Consider the following 24,367-nt stretch of genomic DNA (forward strand, 5'->3'; position numbering starts at 1 on the left):
TGTAAATAAACATAAAATGCAGGATTATCCTTAGTAGTTCAGCATCCTTTTCATTAAGGAAATGCAAGAAGAGATTTTGGCACCAGAAGTAGTAGCAAATATTTTCAAATATCGAACTATTGCCTTTATATTGCAGTTTAAGGGGAACTCCCCTAACTTATTTCTTCCAAGATGTAATTACATAGTTGCAATATCTTGCCTAAAGAAATGCTGTAAACTCAGACTTGACCCAAAATTTAGATTTTGTAAGAAAACCTAGCAGAAGGTGTATATATATTTTATATATAAACATTTATATAGCTATATAAATATTTCTAAAGCTATCCAAATATAAATATCTTTAGCTCCATCTATACAGATCAAAAGAGATATAAATATGGATTGAAATGTATACATCTACTGAGCCAGTCATACACATTTGTATTTAATACTGTAGGTGTGCATCGTGTTTTTCAAAGTAAAAGCAGTCTATACCCCAAAGAGCTTATAATCTGAATTAGTTTCATGAGATGACACAAAGGAAAGAGACAGGTAGAAGGGAGGGAGGCATACATAGAAGGCTATGTGGCTTGTTAGGTGGTACAGTCATAATTTTAGTCTTTAATTTTTTATCATTTAACTTTGTATTTATTGTGTGAAGGCAATGGGAGAATTGGTGCTTGAGGGATTGTGAAAAGGTAGATTTCTATTAGTTTTATTATAGTCCAATAGAAACAGTTATTTTTATAAATACTCCCTTTCAGTGTTTGCATACTGAACATTGTAGCACTACGAACCATAAAATGAAAATTACTACAAACAAAATTGTAATTAATTTATATGATTTTTCAATCACCAAGCTGAAAAATGAAAAAAGTAACTAGTGTAAATAAATATTGAAGAGTAAATTGAAATGTTCAGGTTGTCATTACTAAGAATCTAAGATGTTAACAATCCAGGTACTATGACCTCTTTGTTTAGAACTACTGCAAAAATATCATATTAGCTTTAGAAATGTATAATTTGCCAGACTAGTGATTAGTTGAAAAAGTTGAGAAGGACTGTTGCAGAAAATGGGGGTTAACTAGTGATTTATTAAAAATAAATAAATAAATAAATTTTAAATTCTGCGGTAGATGTGCATTTATAGGGTACTTCCTATAGTCTCTATCTCTTTTCTCCTCAAACATATATTTGAATTAACTTGTTTTAATGTAAGCATATTATTTAGGTTGCAAAGTCAAACACTCAAAACTTAAATCTCAGATCTACAGTTGTCTTCGTGGGCAGCATGTATAAGAGGCTGGGCGAGGTTAAGCCTCCCCAAAATAAAAAAGAGGTTGGCCATGCGGGGGGCAGATGCTGGATGTGGCTCACCTCCCTTTGGAGACCTGCCCCCTTTGCACCCTGGGAGCAGGAGTACTGGAAGCTCCCTAGAAGTGTGGGGGGAGGCACCAGTGCCCGGACTGTGGCCCTGGCCTCAGCTTGGCCCCTCCCCTCCTCCTACTCCACCCTTAAGGAAGAAAAAAAGTGGGAGGGCATGCTCCCCTGCCCCGTTCTGGGCTGGGGGCCAGAGAGGAGTGAGCAGCGGATGGGGCCTCAGAAGAGGTGGAGTGTGAACAGAAGAGGCAGCAAGGATGGCCACAGGGGAGGCTGGAGTGTGGGCGGGGCCTCAGGAGGAGGGGTGGGGCAGGGGCCTGGCAACAGGACCACCCAGAGGGGGGAGTAAGTGGGGCAATTTGCCCCGGGCCCCACAGGAGCCCCCACGACAGTTTTTTGGGGCCCCTGGAGCGGGGTCCTTAACTCGCTCCAGGGGCCCCGGAAAACTCTCGTGGGGCCCGGGCCCCCGGAGCGTCTTCCGCTTCGGGTCTTCGGCGGCAATTCGGCAGCGGGCGGTCCTTCCGCTCCGGGACCTGCCGCCGAAGTGCCCAGAAGACCCGCGGCGGGGGCTCCTTCCGCCCCGGGACCCGCCGCCGAAGCGCTGGGTCTTCGGTGGCAATTCGGCGGCGGGGGCCCCCGCCGTCAAAGACTCCCAAGCCCCCTGAATCCTCTGGGCGGCCCTGCCTGGCAACAGTCTGGTTGCTGGTGGCCCCCCCTCCCTCCACTTATAGGGAGCTACTGGCTCTCCTGGGCTTAGCCTCCCCAAATGAAAGACTCACGCGCCACCTATGGTTGTCCTTGAAAGTGGGAAAAGGGAAATAGTGAATTTTTTCCTCAAAGTTTGTGTATCCAGCAAAACCGGAATATAATTTCATGGGACAAGCAGAAAGCATATCTGGCCCCAGGGCTTTGTCCGGCTGTAACAGTGGACATGTTGGAGATTCTTGAGAATCTTTTATAAAAGGTGTGAAACAACCTAAATATATGGATTTTTACCAGCTCTCCCTGGAATTCCTAAAAGCATGAATGACTAGAGTAAAACTTCAGTACATTATCTGGAGTTAAGGAAAATACTGTACTACACTTTTGCTAGCCTCTATTTTCAAATTTGGAGATTTTTTTTTTTAAACCTTTAAACAAGGGGCTTAATTCTGCAAAGTGTATAGGCCCTCAGCTCACAATGAAATAATGAAGATGAGGTCCTCAGTGAGTGCAACTGTCTTCATTCATGACTACATATATACCTACTCTGAAACTCCAAAAACAAAACTAAGGAAAATTCACCCTTTTTGCTTCTGAGTTCTATAAACGGCTAAATATTAAAATAAAATAAAACATCCTTCCAATTCAGAAACAAGCATGAGGAATTCTAGTCTAAACTTTTTTACAAAAATTACAAGCAACTAAAAAATTTCCAATGAAAATGCCACTTTAATTTTACTGTCACTACCAGAATGCTGTAATTGCTTTTTAAAAAGTAGTACAGTGTATGAAAACTGTACAGATGCTTTTTTCTTGTTTATTCTGTACCTCACCTTTTTGTTTCTTACAAAGAATATCAATGATCTCTTTTTTTTAGAAGAGACGATCCAGCAGGCAGGTTAAGAGAAAACGTTACACAGAAGACCTGGAGTTCAAGATTTCAGATGAGGAGGCTGATGATGCAGATGCTGCGGGAAGAGACTCCCCTTCAAATACGTCTCAGTCAGAGCTACAGGTCAGTTCATATTCCAAACATGGACGGACTGGAAATGTTGCAACAGCATCCTAGGTATTTAAAATTTTAAGTGTTTGCCTCTTTACTAAGGGATTTTCATCTCAGGTTGGCAAAATAAAGTAGTTTAGGTTCTTAAAGGCTATATTCATTCATGGTTTGGGGTTTTGTTTTGTTTTTTACAAGCCTACAATAATGTAATTTGACACAGTTCGGTGAAATATAATGGTCTTTGCTAACTAGAAGCCTAAAACTAGACAGTAAGGAGACTGAATTTACCTCTGTGAATTTAGTGGTCTGGCTTCTATGACTTTAATAAACCACTCAAGCTTGTCTCCTGCTGCTAGGCACCATAAGAACCCCTTTATGAAATTACTGCCTTGTAGTACCCAGCAGGGTTCACTTTATTCTCTGTGCAATGTAAATGATGGATAAAATAGTTTGAATAAAATGAGGGGTAATAATGCACGAATGACTATAACAATCTTATTGTTTTGTAGTGCTCTTTTCATATCACTATTTCACTTAACTAACTGACATGCCATTGGTGAATGTATACATACTTTTTGGTACTTCCTTTGGCAATTTGTGCTATGTTAAGCTCTGTGAAATGTCATATGTGATCTCCTATAAATACTCCTAACAGAAGAGGCGTGGGTATGTTTACCTGCAGCTTTAACAGTGGGGACAGACGTATTTTTGACAGCTATCACATGGACACTGTTACTGTGCATTGCCAACTGGGGTTTCCCAAGGTCCTCTGGCTTTGGGAATCTAGGCAGCAGAGCGGGTGTTCAGCTTTATGGGAGAAGTAACTGGCCACGTAATTACACAACAAGAAAACACACTCCTGTCTCTGGCACACGCAGTGTGTCACTGATTAGCCTTTCTGCTGGAGTGATTCCCACCAATGAATGTCAACCAAGAATTTAGTCAGCCTCCTATTGTATTAAAAATATTTCTTTAAAATGTAATTTCCACCAGATTTAATAAGGCATTAAATGCAATTGAGTTCTACAGTCCATGCATCAGAAAAAAATTCTCCTGCAACTAAACTCGGATTATGATAAACTATTAAAGGATGTCTTCCTGAAGAAAGTTTCTAAAGAACAAAAATACTCTGCTTACTTCTGTAACTATTGTGCAACATTCATTTTGCAGGAATCGGCTGATGCTGAAGGTCCAGTAGTAGAAAAAATCATGAGTAGTCGTTCAGTCAAGAAACAGGTAATTATTATTTTTAATAAACAAAAGATGCTGATATCCAATTTAGTTTCTTTATTTTCAAAATTTAAATATTTCCAATTAAACAGCTGCTTTAGTGAAGGGAGAGGGCTCCTTAAAAATGCCATTATATAGGCTTTTTAAGTGTATGTGTGCCCACAAGAAAATGTTTATGTAGTTGACCTTCCAATTTTTTCCCCTGTGCATGTACAGATGACAATTTTTACTTTTTGCAAATGCATTCACTTTATCAGAACTTACACTGGAGTACCACTTACTGCATTGGAGGTGTAGTGGGAGATATCCTTCTCCTGAATCTTAGATTTTTAATTTTTTGCATTTGTGGTAAAATCATGGGCAGGCTTTTTTCATGTCAAATCCTCTCACAATGGACATCCCCATGCAGTTAACAGAATCAACATGTGATCAAGAGGATCATATCTGGCCATCTGCAGAAATATGTTGAATACTGCAGTTTCTCACCGTGGAAGGGTTAACATGGTTTTCCTCCAATCCCCTATCCAAAATATGTCTGTTGTGCAATCATTTTCCTGAACGCAGGAACAGGAGTTCCTCAATAGAACTTGGCTGACCTGTACAGCAAAATAACATGCTAATTCCAAACTATTGGATTTCCTTACTCTGTGGGAAATGCAAAGAGGGTGGTCATTTACCAAAGGTCTAAACGTTATTGAATTCTGCAAGACATTCTCTATAGCTTACTCATTGTTTATGCTGTAGCTTTTGTGTGAAATTCAACTTATATGATTCACCTAAATATATTCAAGTTCATCCTGATTAAATAAAAAGACTTTCACATGTATTCCAAAAGGAGAGGAAAAAACTTTTCCTCAATTCTTTTGGGGGTTTCGTAGGGCTTTTTAACTTTTGAACCTTACTCCTGGCTGTACTAGTACTTTCAGGTGCTTTATAAATCTAAATTCATGGCATGTCATGACTGTTTTTGATGACCTGGCCTTTCAGTCATCACAGCATAATAATTCTAACTTTATTATAGTTGAGAACTATGTTTTGTATTTCAACCCACAGGCTTATTTTTTCAGGTAAACTTAATTGTAATCTTAAACTCAGTAATTAGTTGTCCTGATGGTCCTCTAGACAACAGTGGAGAATCTGGTCTCTTCATAAATGTTTTTACATTGGAGGCAGTTTGTCACCAATTATTCTTCTCTTCTTCCTCTTCCCTGCAAGCAAAGGTGTGATTACCCATGGGGAGTGTGTATTTTGCTGCAGTTTGTGGGAAGTGGTTGGTCTGCTGCCTGCATGTCTTTGATTGCAAGCTCGGCTGGAGGCAAGCTCTATTTTGAGCTCTTCCTTTAATGTTTTTTATGGATTGCATTTGCAGGTTTGAGGGGTATCTATCCTCTCTCCCTTTTCTTTTCCATCTCACCCTAGTCCACATACCAAAAATGGATTTGAGGATGTTAAATGTTAACATCTAAAGTCCCCAACTGTGCATTTATTAAATCTTTTTGCACTCTTACTGATATAATCAAAACCATGGTTGCTAGATTAGTAATCAAAGTAAAATAGCTGTGATCAGGACTAGTACACAAAATAAACTTTAGAAAAGGCTTCACTGGGAAACCTCTCAGCAAATTGGGGTGCAACAAAAGTTTTTTGTCCTAGCAAAGGACAATATTAGATAATGAGACTGCTTTTGGACAGCCTTCTTGTCATCGAATTATACTGGTTTCCACCAAAATATCCTAGGGGTGGTTTTAGAATTGCTAGATGCAAAATATTTCTGTGTAAAGAGCCTAAAACATTGGGCTTAAAATTCATTTTATTTAAATGTACAGAAAACAAAATGTAAACCATTTCATTTATATAAACATTTAAATAGCTAAAATATTGTATCAGTTTTAAATTTTCTGTCATTTAGTTTTATTGAATGTTCCCTTGCCTTTATTATAAGGGGGTAAATAGTGCCAATTTAGCTATATAGCCAATGTACTGTTTTGATAACTCTGTCATGTCCCCTCTCTGAATTAACAGTCCCAGTCACTTCAGTGTATTTCCATACGGAAGCTGTTCCATGTCTGTAATCATTTTGTCACCCATTTTGGGACCACAACCCCCTATTTCTGCTATATCTTCTTTGAGATGGGTTGACTAGAACTGAATATATTCAAAATGAAGGCCTACAATTGATTTATAGAAAGAATATACTGAAAATATGCCTAATAGTGCATGCTGAGCAGATGTTTTCCCCCAGCTGCCAATGCCCAAATCTTTTCTGAACTGGATAGTTTAGAATTCTGTGATGTGTATCAATAGTTGAAATTATTCTTTCTAATGTTTATTACTTTGCATTTGTCAGTAGTGATTTTCATCGTCCCTTGTGCTAACCATTCATCTAACTTTCAACTGTTTCTGAATTTACTCAGTCTTCTCTAGTCTCCGTAGTCTCAATAACTATCTGCAAATACTGCCACAGAGTAGGTAAAGTACAGGCAGTGGCAATGCAAGCTTATCCATGCTGCCTCAATAATGTGTGCTATAACATTCTCCTGGAGGAAGTGGTGATATGGATCACTGCTGGATTGTGAATGTAGTTCAGTCCCCTGATCATTGAATGATCATTCAATCCTCTGTTAAGATTATAAACAAAGTTGCCAGTTAGTTTCAGACCTGGATATGATCAGTGCTAGAGCTGACTGGAGGATGACACCTCTGTTTCACAGCGGTTTTTGAGAAGAATTTTTTTATCCCTTAACACTGCAGAGCAGGGACTTGAACCTGGTTCTACCACATCCCAGGCACCCTTATCAGTACCCTTATCAGTCAGCTATAGTCTCTGTCCTCTCCTTTCCCTTGCATCCTTCCCTCAGCGGACCTAAAAACTGTCCTGACAAAAGTTTCATGGAAACAGATACATCTCTGTGAAATGTTTCAGCTTCAGTGAAACAGTATATTTCAGCAAAAATGTTTCAGCCAGCTCTAATCAGGCCTACTTAGCGTATCCATGGTTGCCCAACCACGATGCATACCATCTTAGGACTCCTTCATCGTTATTTGAGAAACACACAAACATTCTACTTAGTCTGACATCAGTCTATTTTTATTGAGTCACAACAAAGTTCATGATTGAATATTTTAGACTGCAGTTATACAATATTCTTAAGCTGCTTTCCATAACTTGTGCTATATCAATGTATTGTCAACCTTAGGGTTTCTAGATGTACAGAGAACAAGTAGATTAGTTCTTGGACTTTGTAAAAGATTATTACTTTTTGGTTACTGTAAATGTGTTAGCCAAAACTTACTAAATTGCGGGGCAGGGATAGCTCAGTGGGTTGAGCATTGGCCTGCTAAACCCAGGGTTATGAGTTCAATCCTTGAGGGGGCCATTTAGGGATCTGGGGCAAAAATGTCTGGGGATTGGTCCTGCTTTGAGCAGGCGGTTGTACTAGATGACCTCCTGAGGGCCCTTCTAACCCTGATATTCTATGATTCTGTTTTTTTTTTTCAACAGTAGTTTTGTTTCCAAAGTATTTGCTTTAAAGAGTGACTTAGACGCATACAGTTTGACGAAAAGAAGTGTATTTATTGCACACAAAATAAGTTTAGTTATCTATTAGGTAATATAGAAACACATTCTGGTACTGCAATAGTACAGAGTCTGTCATCATTTTCAGTGTAAATCATTGTGTTATTAATTTATCAATTGAGTGGAGACATTTTCATAAGGCTAAACCCTAGCAGAAGTATGCTAAATTAATAAAAACAAAAAGGTTTGCTAACTTTAAAGTTATATAAATGTTATATACATCAATCAGTTTTCAGATGGTATTGGCATTTAAATTTTTCAATTTAAAAATAAAAATAGAGAGATTAGGCAATCGTGTAAATAAAGTACAAGTTCTAAAATGATCACCAGGATATTTAAATCTGATTTATTTATTTATTTTTTACTAGGAGCTAATTTCCTAAATGGTTGGTATCACATAGAGATGCTGACAAGATTCAGGTTACTAAAATACTCCTAGTTGGAGTTTGTACTTCTATTATGTTAGGACCTCCAGATACAAATATCCAATTCAGAAATCTCCATATACCATTAGTTGTCTTGAGTGGGAAAGCCTTGGCGGTGTTCAAACTCCCTCTTTTGGAGGTGTCTTCATGGAGTGGCTGCGCAACCTACTCCTGCAGAATTAGGATGGGAATTGTTCATCCCTTTCTACATAGGAGCTAGGAGAAACTGGAGATAGATATAAAGAACAGCTTTCCTTCTCTCCCCGATGTAACTCTGCATGGAGATCTTGGTGGAGGGTAGTGTTACTTCCTTTCCTGGGAAGGGGGCGAAGGGAGCATGGAGTAGGATGGTGTCAATTTCTCCCTGGTATATTAAGAGAGGGAGTACTTGGTGAAGCAAACCATAGAAACACAAGTATGCTAGAACAGAACTGAGAGCAGCTATTGTTGCTACTGCAAAGAGTAGAAACATGAGTGTACTGGAACAGAGCTTGAGAGCAGCTATTGCTACTGTCAATAGCAATGGAATGAATGAACAGAATATCTAGTGAGCAAAATATTTTTAATACTGGCAGATAAGTAGTCTCATCTTTGTCTCAGGGCATCACATCCTTTCTCCATCTGTAATGGGGGGTTTAAGGGTAGGGGTGGAATATGTGGAGATGAGGATTCAAGGCATAGGAGGGAATGTAGGTATATGTAGCCCTGCACATAATACTTTTCACAGAACCCCAAGAACTGACCCTGCTTATGTATGCTGTGTCAGTTTTGAAAATTGTGTTATTATATAATAGACAATAACAGTTCCAAAGCATATTAACACAACAAAAACTGTTTAACTTAATGTTGTGAAATAAACAAAATCTTAAATTTGAGGCGGCCCTCAAATTTGTCCTTAATTTGTCCTATAGCAGGGATCAGGAATAAGACTTTGATGTTGAATTACATGCCATATGCTCCCCCATACTCTGGCACCAGGGATGAGTTAAGCACAGTCTCAACCCTTAACACTGAATGCCCTTGGCTTTGCTGGTTTGTATCACAAATTCAACCTTGCTTAAATGTAGTATTTTGGTGTTAATTTAATTTGGCTGCTCTGTATGTGAGACATCTTGCCTGAGTGAATTTAATTGCACCATTGAGTAAAACTAAATCATGAACAGTGATACACTAAAATTATAGCAGAAGTACAAGGCTTAGTTTTATATGGCTTCTTGTTTAGTGTTATTAACTATATGGAGGCATAAACCCCCTTTAAAAGTCTATTTTAAAATGTTACAAAACCCACAATGTAAAGTTGCCATGATCCGGCCAAAAATAATACATATGGTATTCAGGAGTGCAGTTGCTAATTGGCTGCTGCCTGAGAAAATGGTACGCTTGGCTTCTATTTAACACTGTGGGTTTGGCAGAAAGCCAGATTTGGGGTGAGGTTGTTGTGAATGAAGCTGCATGTGGTTAGGGAGGAGTTAAAATGATTCATGTCTTGGAAGTTGTAGTAAGCAGTGTAATATGTGCTTGAGTAAGCTGATGGAGGAAACTTCTTACCCATATCCTTTTGTCCATTTCCCTTCATACATCTCCCCTATACACACACACACACACACACACACACACACACACACACACACACGTGTGTACATGTACACGTGCGCACTCTCTTCTGAAACTTTAATCAGTAATACCTTTGGACAATATACTGTACTTTAGTTGGAGGGAATGATTAAAACTATTGGGATATTTAGTAGTTCAACACACAGTTGAAATCTTACTTTGTTACAGATGGAGAATGGAGAGGAAGTGGAAACAGAGGAATTCTATGTAAAGTACAAAAACTTGTAAGTAAGCTTGTAACTTTTGTTACCTTTTTCCTTAAAAATATCAGCAGGTTCTGAATATTTTGTCAAAATTATATTTAGAACGTGACACTATTAACATCTCACCTTAAACAATGAATAATAAATAATAGGCATTTTGGCATTGACATGGTGCTAGATTTGGTGACTGAATACATTCTTATCTGTATGATTTAAGTTTTCTCTCTAAAATGAAACCATTATAAGAGCAAGGTCAAATTGGCTTTGATTTTTGCTTAATAAGGCCCTGATTCTGCAGGTGGATCCACGCAGACAGGCGCCTAGGCCTCCATAGATCTGACTGCAGCATTGGAGCCTTAATTTCTTAATTTACAAAAAAGGTCATCAAAATAATTAACCTTTACATTCCTTCCCAAAAAAAAAAAAAGCGAGTGTTCAACAAAATGTCTGACATTTTATTAGACTGCTAAATAGAATTTTATTTCCAACAGTTTCATGATGACAGCTAAATTTTCCTGAAATGTCCAGTATTAGCAATGGAAGCATATTGTATCACTTTTGACTCTGAATTTTTTAGGGACGAGAGAAAGAGTAGGGGCTGAATTGGGAAACTTAATATATTAAAATGGTAAAATAAATTTCAACATCTGATAGAAATTGACTTGCATTTCCAGTTAATTGCAGGTTGACTTCCTTTTAACTATACTGATTATAAAATATAAGCTGCTAAACTACCCTGGTTTATTGTTCTTTGTTTCATATTGATCTGACATGATTAATAGCTTAAATCCTGTTTATTTTGTTTCATTCTATTTGTAATTCTTATTGTAATGTTAACCACACGTGACCGATGCTTATGATGTTATTTGATAGTAATTGTATAACTTGATATTGAACTTTTTATTACTTAAACAAAATTTTAAAATAAAACCAATTTTAATTGCAGGTTTATGATGATGGAACATTTAATCTTTAAGAAAATGTGTTAAGGCGTAAGCTATTGATTATTGAATATTCCCAAAAGTATGATTAAAATTGTCTTATAGTGCTAATTGGCTTGCACAGGGCCTCTAATTACAGCTCTACATTAGAGATATGCACTATGTAACACAATGGATTTAAAGGTATTTTTAGACCGTTTCAATGAGTTTTAATCCCACTATACTTTTGAATTAATGATAAGTAGTGACGTTTATAGTGTGTACATTTTTGTCTTGTTACGTATTCTGAATGCTCCCAATAACCTTTATCTTGAGCACTCTAAGCCAAAGGCCAGAAGTGTGAGGTATGTATATATGAGCCATACTGATGATTCTGACTAGTACCTTTATTAGATAGTAAGTACAGTTGCTGCCACTAAAGGTGATTAGTTAAATGAAAGATAGTATCTGATATTCCAGATAACATGGTGTTACTCTGTTCAGTTGCCAGTAAAAGTTTCGGGGGGAAATCAGAGAAAGGAATAGATCCAGGGAAGCAAATAGGAGTATGCAGTGGAAACATTTGGGCTGGGATTGCTTTGAAGAAGTTTTTCTTTCTTCCATCTTCTAGCTCTTACCTTCATTGTCAGTGGGCATCTGTAGAACAGTTGGACAAGGACAAGAGAATTCAGCAAAAGGTTAAGCGGTTTAAGGCAAAGCAGGGTCAGAACAAGTTCCTCTCAGAGGTATGACTATTTTCATAACTATTTCAGTTGGATTTTTTTTTAAAGGAATATTCTGATAAATGCTTAATCCCTTATATGTACATTTTGAACATCTGTTTGATATAAAATAGCTTTCATCACAATGTAAAAATATTCTTAAGCTAAATTCAGAGGCTTTTGAATTCAGTTACATAAAGTCATACAGCTTCCATTTATAGTTTATTGCTGTTTCTTACTGTTAAATGGTTAATTGCTCACTTTATAAACAGGAAGTTACTTGGTCTTCCTGTTGCTTATTTGTTCTAAGAGAACTTGATCCCACCACAATTTAATGTGGAAATGATTGTGATATCATCCTGACTCGTAGCATCTCTATCCTGAAGAAGAGAATTGGAGACACAGGTCTGATTAAAATTTTAAGATGACATGCAGGTGCGGAAGGGTTCTCTTAAATTTAAACATGTTTTTTAAGTAAGCCATATGGGTTGTAAGTAAATAGACATTAGCAAATTGTTGATCTTAAAATTCAGAACTTTGACAATAATGTAAGCCCTACTCAACTATCCATAGTGACTGAAAAGACTGAGTCTCCTGCAGAATCGGTACCAGAGCTCTCCCCTGAGCAGCCAATTATGCCAGAAAAATGCATGGCAATTTTCTGTGATTTGGACTACTGCCCACTAGGGACTCTGAGCTTTTGATCACCAATTTAATTTCACTTAGAGCCACAAGCAGTACTATAGCAGAGGTCTTGCCAATAAAGGGGCAGCTTTTCTGGTTTGCCGATCCTTGTGAAACCTTACCTTTCAGCAAAATTTAGTAATTTGAAATAAAGGGTTTAGTGCCCTGATCTTTTTGTTTGTTTGTTTGTTTGTTTTTTGAATTTTTATTTAATACAGTACTTCAGGCTAAGCAAGGCCAATAGGGAATTGGAAACTTCCATTAAAAAATCATTGTTGGCTTCTGACCAAATACAGTTAGCAGAGAGATTTGTGTAAATTTTATCAGAATTCTACTATTTTCCACATTCTGTGCTTTTACAAGTAGGTACAAAATGTCTGAGCCATGGGTCAAAACATCTAAAAGATGCTTTTGAATTAATTAGAAAGTGGGAGGACAGCTGTATCAGGTAATTCTAATGACTAAGGAACATTCAGATTAAATGACTATCTCAAAAGAACCCCGATACTGGATATATTTGCCAAAATTTGTCTTAGATGCACTCTAGAAAAATTGGCTAATGGCACAACATTGTGAAATGTATGTAACATTACTTTTCAGTGACCAGGCCATGTATTTCACTTTTTTACTATTTATATTTTTGAGTATACCATTTCTGTTTAACAAGTGCTTGTAGATGTTTTTTATTTGAGTAAGCTGTCAAAATATTAAACTGTATACATTCTTACAACTCTTCCTTACCTTTCTCCCCACCACACACAGCCATCAAAGTAGTTGAGTACATAGCAAAAGAATGAAAGAGAGCATTTCTGTGCATATATCACTGAGTAAAGAACTTGGGGTGGAAGAGGGAGGTAACAAATTATAAACTTTGGGGAGGGGAGTATGTTTTGTTTGCTTTCCATTTTTTTGGAAGAATATTCCCTGAATCTTGCTTATGAAGCAGTCTGACAACTCCTGTAGTTATGGTAATCTAATGGCACTTAGTGTACACGGCTCTAATTTCTTTATTGCAAGCTGTAGTTTTCAAGAATGCTAAATGCATTGCATGCCATAAGCCTTTTCGATTGCTCATTAGTGAATTGTAATTTCACACTTCATTTAAAATATTCTTAAACATTCTCTCACAGTAAAAGGTTTCACACAGTAATTAAGAGGCCCAGTTAACAAAGTCTGAGAAGTCTGATTTCCTCATGGGGAATGATCTTGCTGAATTGTGGCATTTCAATTAACATGCTGAAGGTTGCCAAATATAAATTTTATGTTGCTGTAACCCAAAATATTGTTACCTGGTGAAAAGTATAATTTTTGCTCCAAGGACAGGCTAACAAAGTTTTTTGTTTTTGTTTTTTTGCCTGCTGTCTTTCAACAGATTGATGATGAGCTTTTTAATCCAGACTATGTGGAAGTTGATAGAATAATGGATTTTTCACATAGCACAGATGATAATGGAGAGGTAAAGAAAACTGTCGGTACATCTTCAGTCATTTGTACAACTGCCTATATAAATATTAGAAACTTCAGTAGGTTTTGATGACTTATTTCATCCTGTAGAAGTGAGGATAGAGAGCATTATGACAGGGATACATATATGTATACACATGCTGCTGCAGTAAAGTTCATAGACCTAATATTCTACCACTCTTTAGTGAATTGTTTTTGGATATCCAACAACACATTTCAAATTTTAAAAAGCCTGGTTTCCAATACACCTGATCAGAACATGACAAGATGTCTAGTTTTTAGCATTCTGCTCTTTAGTAATAGTTCAAAATGCTACATATGTTTCCTAAACTATTGCCCTCTGGATAAATCTGAAAAGTAGAAAAAGCATGTAGTTTAATAATGTAGCTATTTTTGTAAAATAAAGCTCTCATGGTAATTGCTAACTTTTTAAAAGAAAGTATACTGGACATTTATGGAAGTTAAACATACAGCTAAGTAGCTATTAAACCATATCTAATCTGAATTTCTAATTCACCATCACCAAAGGAGCTAGGCACTTTGTTAATCCTCTCTAATCATCATTACACAAGAACCTAAATTGTCAGCTCGTCACTTATGACCCCATCCCCTGAGCAGGATCACTTGCGTGGTTGACTTCCAGGAGAACTCCAGAGAGCAGAAAAGGCTTTAGTAATACCTATTTCTGTTTTGTTATCACTGCGTCAGTGAATAGTGATGTCTCCCATTGACAGTTGCTGTTTCAGTGATTCTGGATTTCCTGCTGCGAAGTTTGTGATGATACATTGACAGGATGAATACAGCTCACCATCTGAATGTGTGGCAAAGACGGGACCGTCATAATTGTAAAGCAAAGTTTTCATTTATTCTAAAATTTTGATTAATTTTAGGCGTTTAAAATTACAACATTTAGCTTTGCCACTCATCTTGGTGGTGAACTGCATTCCCTTCATTTTTATCTTAAATCATCAGGTTTACAACAGGTCAGCCTGCTGTTAGATTATCCTTCTAGCTGTTTTAAAGACATTTTTTTAAAAAATCTGTTAATTCTTTTTCATTGTATGTAGTGTCTAGAATATCTTTCATGTTACACTGCAACTTTCCTTTAATTAGTTACATGTCATGTAGAAAAGTTTGTTGCATTGTTTTACATTGAATCTAATTTTATCCTTTCTTTAACTATTGATCAAAACCAAAGCCTGTTACTCATTATCTGGTGAAGTGGTGTTCACTTCCTTATGAAGACAGCACATGGGAGCTGAAGCAAGACATAGACCAAGCTAAGATTGAAGAATTTGAGAAACTGATGTCTAGGGAGCCACAAATGGAGCGTGTGGTAAGAATTGGCTCTGTATAGAGGATTTTATTTGAAAATAGCTAAGTAATGTGGTCTTTCAGAAACCACTAATGGGATTTGCTGTATTTGAAACAGGAGCGACCTCCTGCTGATGACTGGAAGAAATCGGAGAGTTCCAGGGAGTATAAAAACAATAACAAACTCAGGGAATACCAGTTGGAGGGAGTAAACTGGCTTCTTTTCAACTGGTACAACACGTGCGTAAAGTAACTTTTTATTGTAGAACTGCTGCTTTAGAGCAGATTTTATAGTTTAAATTTAATATGTGAATATTTTTAATGTTTTATAGTCTTTTAAAAGTGAGACTTCAAAATTATGTTAACTATTTTTATTACTTGGATAACATAAAGTTAATAGTTATTATATTATAGATAATATAATATTTATTATATAGTTTTTTATTTATATATAAAACATAATGTTACATAATAAATACATGTCTTTATTATGTGATAAACATACACACACACACCTATACTTGAGAGAGAACTGTATAATGAGAAATATAATCCTGTTGCAACACCTGCTAATATACTATTTATTTAAAACTTTTTGAGAGTGTTTTGTCCTGTTTAAATCCATACTAATCTATTAATTTATATATCTGATCTTGCAGATTTTAGCTTTACAGATGTTTTTGTTTTGTAAATGCCATATTTAGAATAGAGCCATAATAGAGCTATTTGTATTATTTTTCAGACGAAACTGCATTTTAGCAGATGAAATGGGGTTGGGAAAAACTATCCAGTCTATTACATTTCTCTATGAGATATATTTGAAAGGAATCCATGGTCCTTTCTTGGTTATTGCTCCACTGTCCACAATTCCTAACTGGGAAAGGGAGTTCCGCACCTGGACAGAGTTGAATGTGGTTGTGTATCATGGGAGTCAAGCCAGCCGGCGGACCATTCAATTGTATGAAATGTACTTCAAAGATCCACAGGTACTTTTTGGAATTTTGTAAAACTGTAATTTAAAAAAATCAAGTAATGAGGCTGTAGTGGATTGAGTTTTATGTGCTATGAACATCAATTTCTAATACTGCTAAGGTAGAATTCAGCTTAATGGAAATTTCCATATTATCAGCTGCCATAAATTGCACAAATATTTCTTGAGATCACTACAATCTTGATGACAAGCCATTGTGCATGAAGGAGAATATGGGAAAGTGAATAGTTAGGGCTTCTAATTTTAGGTTTTAACCGGTAAACATTAATAAAACAACCCCAATGCCCAAAAAAGCAGTGTTTATGCAATTAACACTGGAAATGGTTACTTGTATCTAAGGCCTGGGCTACACTAGTGGGGGGGTTCGAACTAGAGATACGCAACTTCAGCTCCACTATTAGCGAAGCTGAATTCAAAGTATCTTAGGTCCACTTACCTGGCCGTCCTCACGGCGGTGAGTCGACTGCCGCGGCTCCCCCGTCGATTCCGCTTACTCCTTCTGCCAAGGTGGAGTACGGATCGATTTATCGCATCCAGATGAGACACAATAAATCGATCCCCGATACATCGAACACTACCCGGTGGGTAGTATAGACGTACCCTAAAACCTTATCTAAGCAGAGTAATATTACAGGGGCGTGATTTCTAATGTGCTGTGCATTAATTGGTCTGCGTAGACCTTGCTGGTGCGCACTAAAGGTCCCCATGTGCACTTTGATATATTGCCGCTTAAAACATTTCTTCATTAAAGTGCACAGTACTATATTAAAGTAATATAATATAGTTTTCTCACAACAGCATATACAAAGAACCCCAAAACCTCTGATTTTGGACACCTGCATAAAACTCCAAAATAGCTAAAAATCCAGAAAAATAAAATAAAGAAACCCCAAAAAGCACTTTGAATAGAACATGCTAGAAATAAAAAATTAGTTGGGATGACAGGTGTTGGGGCTATAGGGAGAAACAAACAACATTTTAAAAACATATGATTGGATAAAGAAAATCTGATCCTAAAATCCACCCTTTCGTATGTTGCTGAATAGTGGAAACAACATAGTTCAGTTATTACTGTCCTCTTTAACTTCTGATCCATTTAGTGCAGGTTGTTTATTATTAAAATGAATGAGATGCCATGACCTCTGGCAGATAGCTAGTTTGTTTACTAGTCAATATTTGGAAGTCTAAAGCACTTTGCATCTATGGAGGGAGGTTGTTGGTGCTGGCAAAATAGTATTAGGGAAGTAGAAGGATATAAAAACTGCAGTTTCACTGTACTTGTCTTCTGAATAATAGGGCTTCAGTTTATAATTAATGCCAACATACATGGGTTTATGGAGAATGGATCCTGTCAAATTAACTTGATACCTTTTTGGATGAGATTACAAGTTTAATTGATAAAGAATAATAGTGTTGATGTGAAATACATAGGGTTCTGTAAGGCATTTGACTTGGCTTCGCACATTTTCATTAAAATAACTAGAATGGTACAAATTTGGCATTAAATGGATTAAAAAATAGTTTAACAGATAAGTTTCAAAATGTAATTGTAAACAGGTAATCATAATCATTGAGCAGGTGTTTCTGCTGGGGTCCTTTGGTTTTTGTTCCTAAGCAATTTAATATGTTTATAAATGAACTAGAAGAAAGTATAAAATCGATAATCGATAAGGTCTGCAGATGACAAAGAGATTGTGGGAGTGGTAACTAATAAAGAAGACAGGTAACTGATTAAATGTAATCTGGATCACTTATCCAGCTGGGCAGAACCAAGCAATGTGTGTTTCTGTACAGCCAAAAGTGAAGTTGTGTATCTAGGAACAAAATCCATGTTTACAGAATGAGGGTCTCTCTCCATCATGACTTCCAAGTCTTTTTTTAGCGTCACTGTTTCCCAGGAGAATCCGATGAGTTCCCAGTGCAATGCTGTGGCCAAAAGAGCTAAATCGATCCTTGGATGTATAAACAGAAGTACAAGTAGGAGTAAAGAGGTGATTTTACCTCTGTATTTGGCACTGGTGTGACTGAAGTCCGAATATTGTGTCTACATTTCAAGAAGGGTGTTGAAAAATTGGAGGGGTTCAGAGAAGAGCCATGAGGAAAGTTTAAAGGATTAGATAACATGCCTTTATAAAGAGAGACTTGGAGCTTAATCTGTCTAGTTTGTCATAGAACGTTAAGGGATGAATTGATCACCGTCTAAAATACCTACATGGGGAACAGAAATTTGTTGATGATAGAGGGCTCTTGAATCTAGCAGACAAAAGTATAACAAGATCCACTGGCTGGAATCTGAAGCTAGACAAATTCAGACCAGACACAAGGCATGTATTTTTAACAGTCAAGGAAATTAACCCTTGGAACAACTTACCAAGGGTTGTGGTGAATTCTGTCACTGGAAATCATTAAATCAAGATTGGATGTCTTTCTGAAAGGCATGCTCTAAATCAAACAGAATTATGTATGAAGTGTAGCTATAGCCATGTTGGTCACAGGATATTAGAGGCAAGGTAAGTGTGGATAATATTTTTTGTTAGTCATCTTCTGAAGAATAGCTCTGTGGGGCTTGAAAGCTTTTCTCTCTCTCACCAACAGAAGTTGGTCCAATAAAAGATGTTACCTCACCCACCTTGTGTCTCTAGAATTAATTTAATTTAGGGAACTCCTATGGCTGTGCTATGTAGGAGGCCAGACTAGATGATCTTAATGGTCCCTTCTGGCCTTATAATAGATTTCACTCCATATATGAATTTACTGACTTGATTTTATCGGCTTTCAGAACTCAGATACTTAAAATACTCTGTACTAGTCAAGTATAATCATGAGTCTGTGTCTGTGGATCTCACTTTAGATCCGCATGCGTGAGAGTCTGGATTTTTGTTTTTAATAGCAGTATCCATTGGTAGCAGTGCATACTCCCTCTGCCACCTAATCCTCTCTTCAGAGGGCAAAAAGGGTTGGGCAGCCCCAACTTTCACTCAGTTGCCTCTTACTGCCATAGGCAGTAAGATAGAACCTGGAGAATGGCCTTCCCATTTGTTCTTAGTTAAACTTCAAGCTCTTCATAACACCTTCAGAGATCTTCTGATTTTCTGATATACATTGACTATGAATGATGTTGACACATCTGCATTGGACAGTTACAGGCAGACACCCCCACCCACCCCCAATGCAGGGATTTTCAACGTGGTGCATTTGCAACCCGTGGGCTTGAAACTCTACCTATCCTGTGATGGATATATTCCAAGTCCCACGTGCTAGGCATCTGCCTTTCAATCCCTGCAAAACTGCATAAGTCGCAAGATGTGTGGTTGCATCTTCATCTCCTGGAGCAATCTGTGAAGGTCTCTTCAGATGCTGTGAAGACATAAGCCAGTTTCATCCAGCGCATCATCTAGCAGGCAAGTGACTCCGAAGACCAGCATGGAGAAGATGGCACTGAAGAAAGACCTGCCATCGGCACCTATTCCCCTGACACCACAGGCACTGATGCCTCTGATGCAGAAAACTGGCACCAGAGGGGCTGCTCTGACTGCAGAGGCTCCAGGTGGAGCTTAGTGTCCTCCCATAAGGACAGACCACCTAAAACCTCACAGGATAAAGCCACCAAGCCCCACATAGTGTTGATGGCTGGTGATAAGAAGCAGCCTGTGGCACAGAGGGAGGGCCTTCTCTAGCACTGATCCCAGCTTCAGCAGCGCACCCTCTAGGGTTGATGCCTAAAGCCAAATATGAGCTGCTAGGAAAGCCAGGACAGTTACTGGTACTGATGTACACCCTGGTTTCAAGAGCGAGGTATACCTCAGCCCCACCCATAGAGTAAGTCTGTTCCTCCTCCCTGTCACCAGGTCTCATTCTTGCTATCTTCAAGCAGGAAACTTCTCCCCTGAGATCTGTGGTCAGTGTCCACTGAAAGGCCTTCCAGTTCCCCTAGTCATGTTCAACTGCCCTCATGACAGGAGTGGCATTGATCTATTCACTACCAAACAAGCTAGCCATACCCCTGATGGGCCTGCTAGAGTCTGTCCTCTCAGATCTCGAGGAGATGGTCTCTCCACTGCATTTGAGGAACAGCTCACATTCCTGTCTACATCTCTGCCCACATCACCTATATTAGATGACCAGGAAGAGTCAGACCCCAGAGTAGAGTATCAGCAATGTCCTGTTTCACCACTAAAGGGCCTGTCATCGTCATCCGACAAGGCGGTATCCTTGGAACCGATACTAGTGCTGGATGACTTCAGCTCATTCCAAGAGCTCCTTATAAGAATTGCTGAGACTCTGGAGATAGAATTTGGTCATATAAGAGAAATCTCACAAGTTGTTCGACATTCTGGCTGGACTGGTTGTTGTCAGAATCACCCTCCCCATAAATGAGGGTCTAAAACCCTGGGGAATACACCAGCCATAATAACTTGACTGCAAAATGGATAGAGAAACAGTACTAGGTTCTTCAATCTGGGTTTAAGTACTGTTATGCCCATCCCAAGCCAGGCTCCTTAGTCATTTCAGGAACAGTTGAAATCAAACAAAGCACTACAGGAACAATTGGAGTCAAAGGAGTACTGCTAATGACAAGGACCTAAAAAGCCCCTCTCTGTTTGGAGAAACATCTTACTCTTGTGCCTTGTCAGATGCCTCAAACAGGTTAGGATGCCCTTCTGGACCACCTGCAGGTGAAGGGCACCTGGTGCCAGGGTGATTTGTGCTGCATACGAACATCCTGGAGTTCAGGGACATCTGGCTGTCTTGCGTGGCATTCCTGCAGAGCTCTGCGGTGCAGATCTTTATGGATAGCCTACCTGGAATACACTATATCAACAATCAAGGATGTGCTTCATAATCCCCTCACTGCCAAGAAAGTGTCAGGCTGTGGACATGGTGTCATCCAAACAGGGTGACCCCATTGGTTCTGCACCTTACAGGTACTAGCAGTGACATGATAAACTTCTTAAGCAGGCAGATGGTAACCAGCCAAGAGTGGCTGCTGCAGAAATCTCTGAGTTGATATTTTGCCATTGGAGGGCTCCAATAATTGATCTGGTCACCACGGAGGACAATGCCAAATGCCTGAACTTCTGTCCAGAGAGGGCATGAACCTGGGCTTCTAATGAGACATCTTTCTGCTACAGTGGACTACCGGTCTGAATCTTGCCTTTTCCATGGTTCCCTTGATGCCTACGGTGATATCCAAAGTCAGACAGGACAAGGTCATGTGGACCTTAATGGCTTCCAATTGGACATAGCAGTTTTGACTCTCAGATCTCTTGCACATATCCATTCAGACCTCCCTTCTTGATCTTCCCGGATATGATATCCTAGACCTGCAGTTGTGGCACTTGATGGCTTAGATGTTGGCTGATTGAGCACCACTAAAAGACTGTTCTCAACAGGTTAAAAAACTCCGCATACAGAGTAGGAAGCATTCTGCTTGGAAAATCTCCTCCTCCAAATGGAAACGGTTGGACAGCCCAATATAATATGGACCCAGTTGAGGCTCTGATACCACAGATATTCAACTATATTCTGAACCAGAAACAATTTGGCATTTAGTTCTTCCAAAGCCCATCTTGCAACAGTATCATCATGTCCTGCTTCCATTCAGTCATACTCAGGCTTCTCACGTGTCAGAATCAAGATTCTTTTAAGGACCCTCCTGCATACTTAAGTACCTGTTGAAGACCTGATTTCTACATGGGATTGTAATATCGTTCCTCTCCTTTCAAGCTGCTTTCCAATTGTTGGATACATCACTTTACCTTTAACATGGTCTTTCTAGTGGCTCAGCATGGAGGGTCAATGAGCTCCAAGTTCTCATGGCCTTCCTACACATCTTTTCACAGGGGCAAGTCAGTGCTGAGACTTCATCCTAAATATGATCTCGGTCTCAAAGTTTCATAGAATATCAGGGTTGGAAGGGACCTCAGTCCAACCACCTGCTCAAAGCAGGACCAATCCCCAGACAGATTTTTGCCCCAGATCCCTAAATGGCCCCCTCAAGGATTGAACTCACAACCTTGGGTTTAGCAGGCCAGTGGTCAAACCACTGAGCTATCCCTCCGCCCCCCGGAATCAGTCATTTTACCTACCAGCCTTCTTTTCAAAACCATACTTGATACCATAAGAGAAGAATATGTAGTTCTGCTGTCCTGAACTTGGCATCAAACCTACCCAACACATCAAGGGCATAATGTTTGACAAAAGTCAGTGGGTTTACATACATCAAGTTCTGGCATGTTTCTGAAGCAGGCAGAAGACCCAACATCTGCACTGATGTTTGGTGGGAGTGACTCAGCAGCTAACCAATAGGTGGAGATACAGTGTGTGATACATGTTGAAATTCTCTATGATGAGATTAAAAAGCGAAGCAATGAGCCAGATATAGGCACAAAAAGAGATTAGGAGATAGTTAAAAGGGTTTGGTCCCATCAGGTAATAGAGAGAGGCTATGGAAACATTGAAGGAATGTAGGTTTGACTCCTTGGGTGGCACTCCTCATTTCCACAATACAGAAGGGACACTGCTTGCTAGTTACCCACATTGGGATCCATACTGACACTCAAAGAGAGAATAGTTACCGTATATACTCGTTCATAAGCCGAATATTTTTGGTAAAAAGTGATGCATCAAAGAGCGGGGGTCGGCTTATAAACGGGTCTACAGCAAAATTTGATGATTTTAAACTCTATGGAATAATTGAATTGAATATCTAATACATTGTTGTTTTGTTTACCTGGAGCGTCTGCAGGCATGGAGCCCCTCAGCTCCCTGTGGCCGCGGTTCGCAGCTCCCATTGGCTGGAAATGGCAAACCGTGGACACTGGGGGCTGAGGGGCTCTGTGCCTGTGAACGCTCCAGGTAAACAAAACGTCTAGGCCCGCTAGCGGCTTACCCTAACGGGCCAGGAACCAACATTTTCCAACCCCTGAAATATACGGTTGGCTTATGAAAGGGTCATACAGTTTTTGCTATTTTTACCTAACCATCTTGGGGGGTCAGCTTATAAACGAACGGGCTAATGAATGAGTATATATATTACCCTACAGTAACTGTGGTTTCAGCATGTGGGAGGAGGGAAAAGCTGGGCAAATGACAACTATGTCAAATGTTGTCAATTTGTAGCCACTGACTTTGGAACTGAAACACATGTGGGAAGCTAGTTTACATTTTTTATTGTCTGAAGAATATTGGGAAGAAATATATCTGAATTACATCCAGTCCATTGTCTTCACAATATTTCCAGAATAAAATATTTAATAGGTTTTATTGGATACTTGTACTGAAAAATGCAGGATTAACTAACCATAGTAAATGATGGCGATGCCCCCAGTAATCAGCTAAACTGTCCCATAGAACTTTCTTACCTCAAATTATGGAAATACTGGGGAAATATATGGAAAGGTCTTTTCACAGTTGTGAATCTGTTCCTCTCCAAAACTCTGCTTATTAGAATTAATGAATTATATATGTAGTGAACACCAAGACATGAATACTGACACGTCAATTAACAAAATATGTAATACTCAGAAAAATGGAACTCTCGCCTCCAGTTTATTCAGAATGCTTGAAAGAACTGTCAAACACAGCTTTGATGGTGAAGATAAATTTCTCAACAAAATAAGGGAAAAAATGACACTAAAACATGGTGTTGCATTGATGTGTTATTATTTTTGTGGTGTAACGTGATACAATTTTTGCGGTGACATGTCATCTTTGTGTCTAGTATGCACTGATAAAGTACTGGTTCTTTCTTGTGCAAAATTGAAAAAAGCAAACCCGCATAAAGCAGCAGACTTATTTGTTTGCATTCCTTTATTCTGATGTCAGTGGTAATGATTGTATTTAAATATTTTGCTCATTGCACTAGTTTTTTTTTGTATTTTCTTTATATATAATGTGAAGTTTAAAAAAATTAATCTTTATCGTCTTTATTCATTAGTAAGGTTGTCTACTTATAATCATTGCTGTTCTTTCAGGGTCGGGTAATAAAGGGGTCCTATAAGTTTCATGCTATCATCACTACATTTGAAATGATTTTGACTGACTGCCCTGAGCTGCGTAACATTCCATGGCGTTGTGTAGTAATTGATGAAGCCCACAGGCTGAAGAACAGGAATTGCAAGCTCTTGGAAGGACTGAAGATGATGGACCTGGTAAGT

At 38.6% G+C, this 24,367-nt stretch overlaps 1 protein-coding gene across 2 annotated transcripts in view; it reads left to right on the plus strand.

The window, feature by feature from the left end:
• The window catches only part of CHD7 (chromodomain helicase DNA binding protein 7), a 125,486-nt gene that overhangs the window by 69,095 nt on the left and 32,024 nt on the right, over positions 1-24,367 (plus strand). For both annotated transcript variants that reach the window (XM_024198449.2, XM_024198450.2), the window contains exons 4-12: positions 2,939-3,076; positions 4,235-4,300; positions 10,079-10,134; positions 11,665-11,779; positions 13,812-13,895; positions 15,102-15,239; positions 15,336-15,457; positions 15,960-16,203; positions 24,185-24,361. In XM_024198449.2, coding sequence (XP_024054217.2) covers positions 2,939-3,076; positions 4,235-4,300; positions 10,079-10,134; positions 11,665-11,779; positions 13,812-13,895; positions 15,102-15,239; positions 15,336-15,457; positions 15,960-16,203; positions 24,185-24,361 — 1,140 coding nt within the window. The remainder of the gene's footprint in view (positions 1-2,938; positions 3,077-4,234; positions 4,301-10,078; positions 10,135-11,664; positions 11,780-13,811; positions 13,896-15,101; positions 15,240-15,335; positions 15,458-15,959; positions 16,204-24,184; positions 24,362-24,367) is intronic.

The sequence above is a fragment of the Terrapene carolina genome, unplaced genomic scaffold (assembly GCF_002925995.2).
Source record: "Terrapene carolina triunguis isolate 2854851 unplaced genomic scaffold, T_m_triunguis-2.0 Scaffold58, whole genome shotgun sequence".
Lineage (NCBI taxonomy): Eukaryota > Metazoa > Chordata > Testudines > Emydidae > Terrapene > Terrapene triunguis.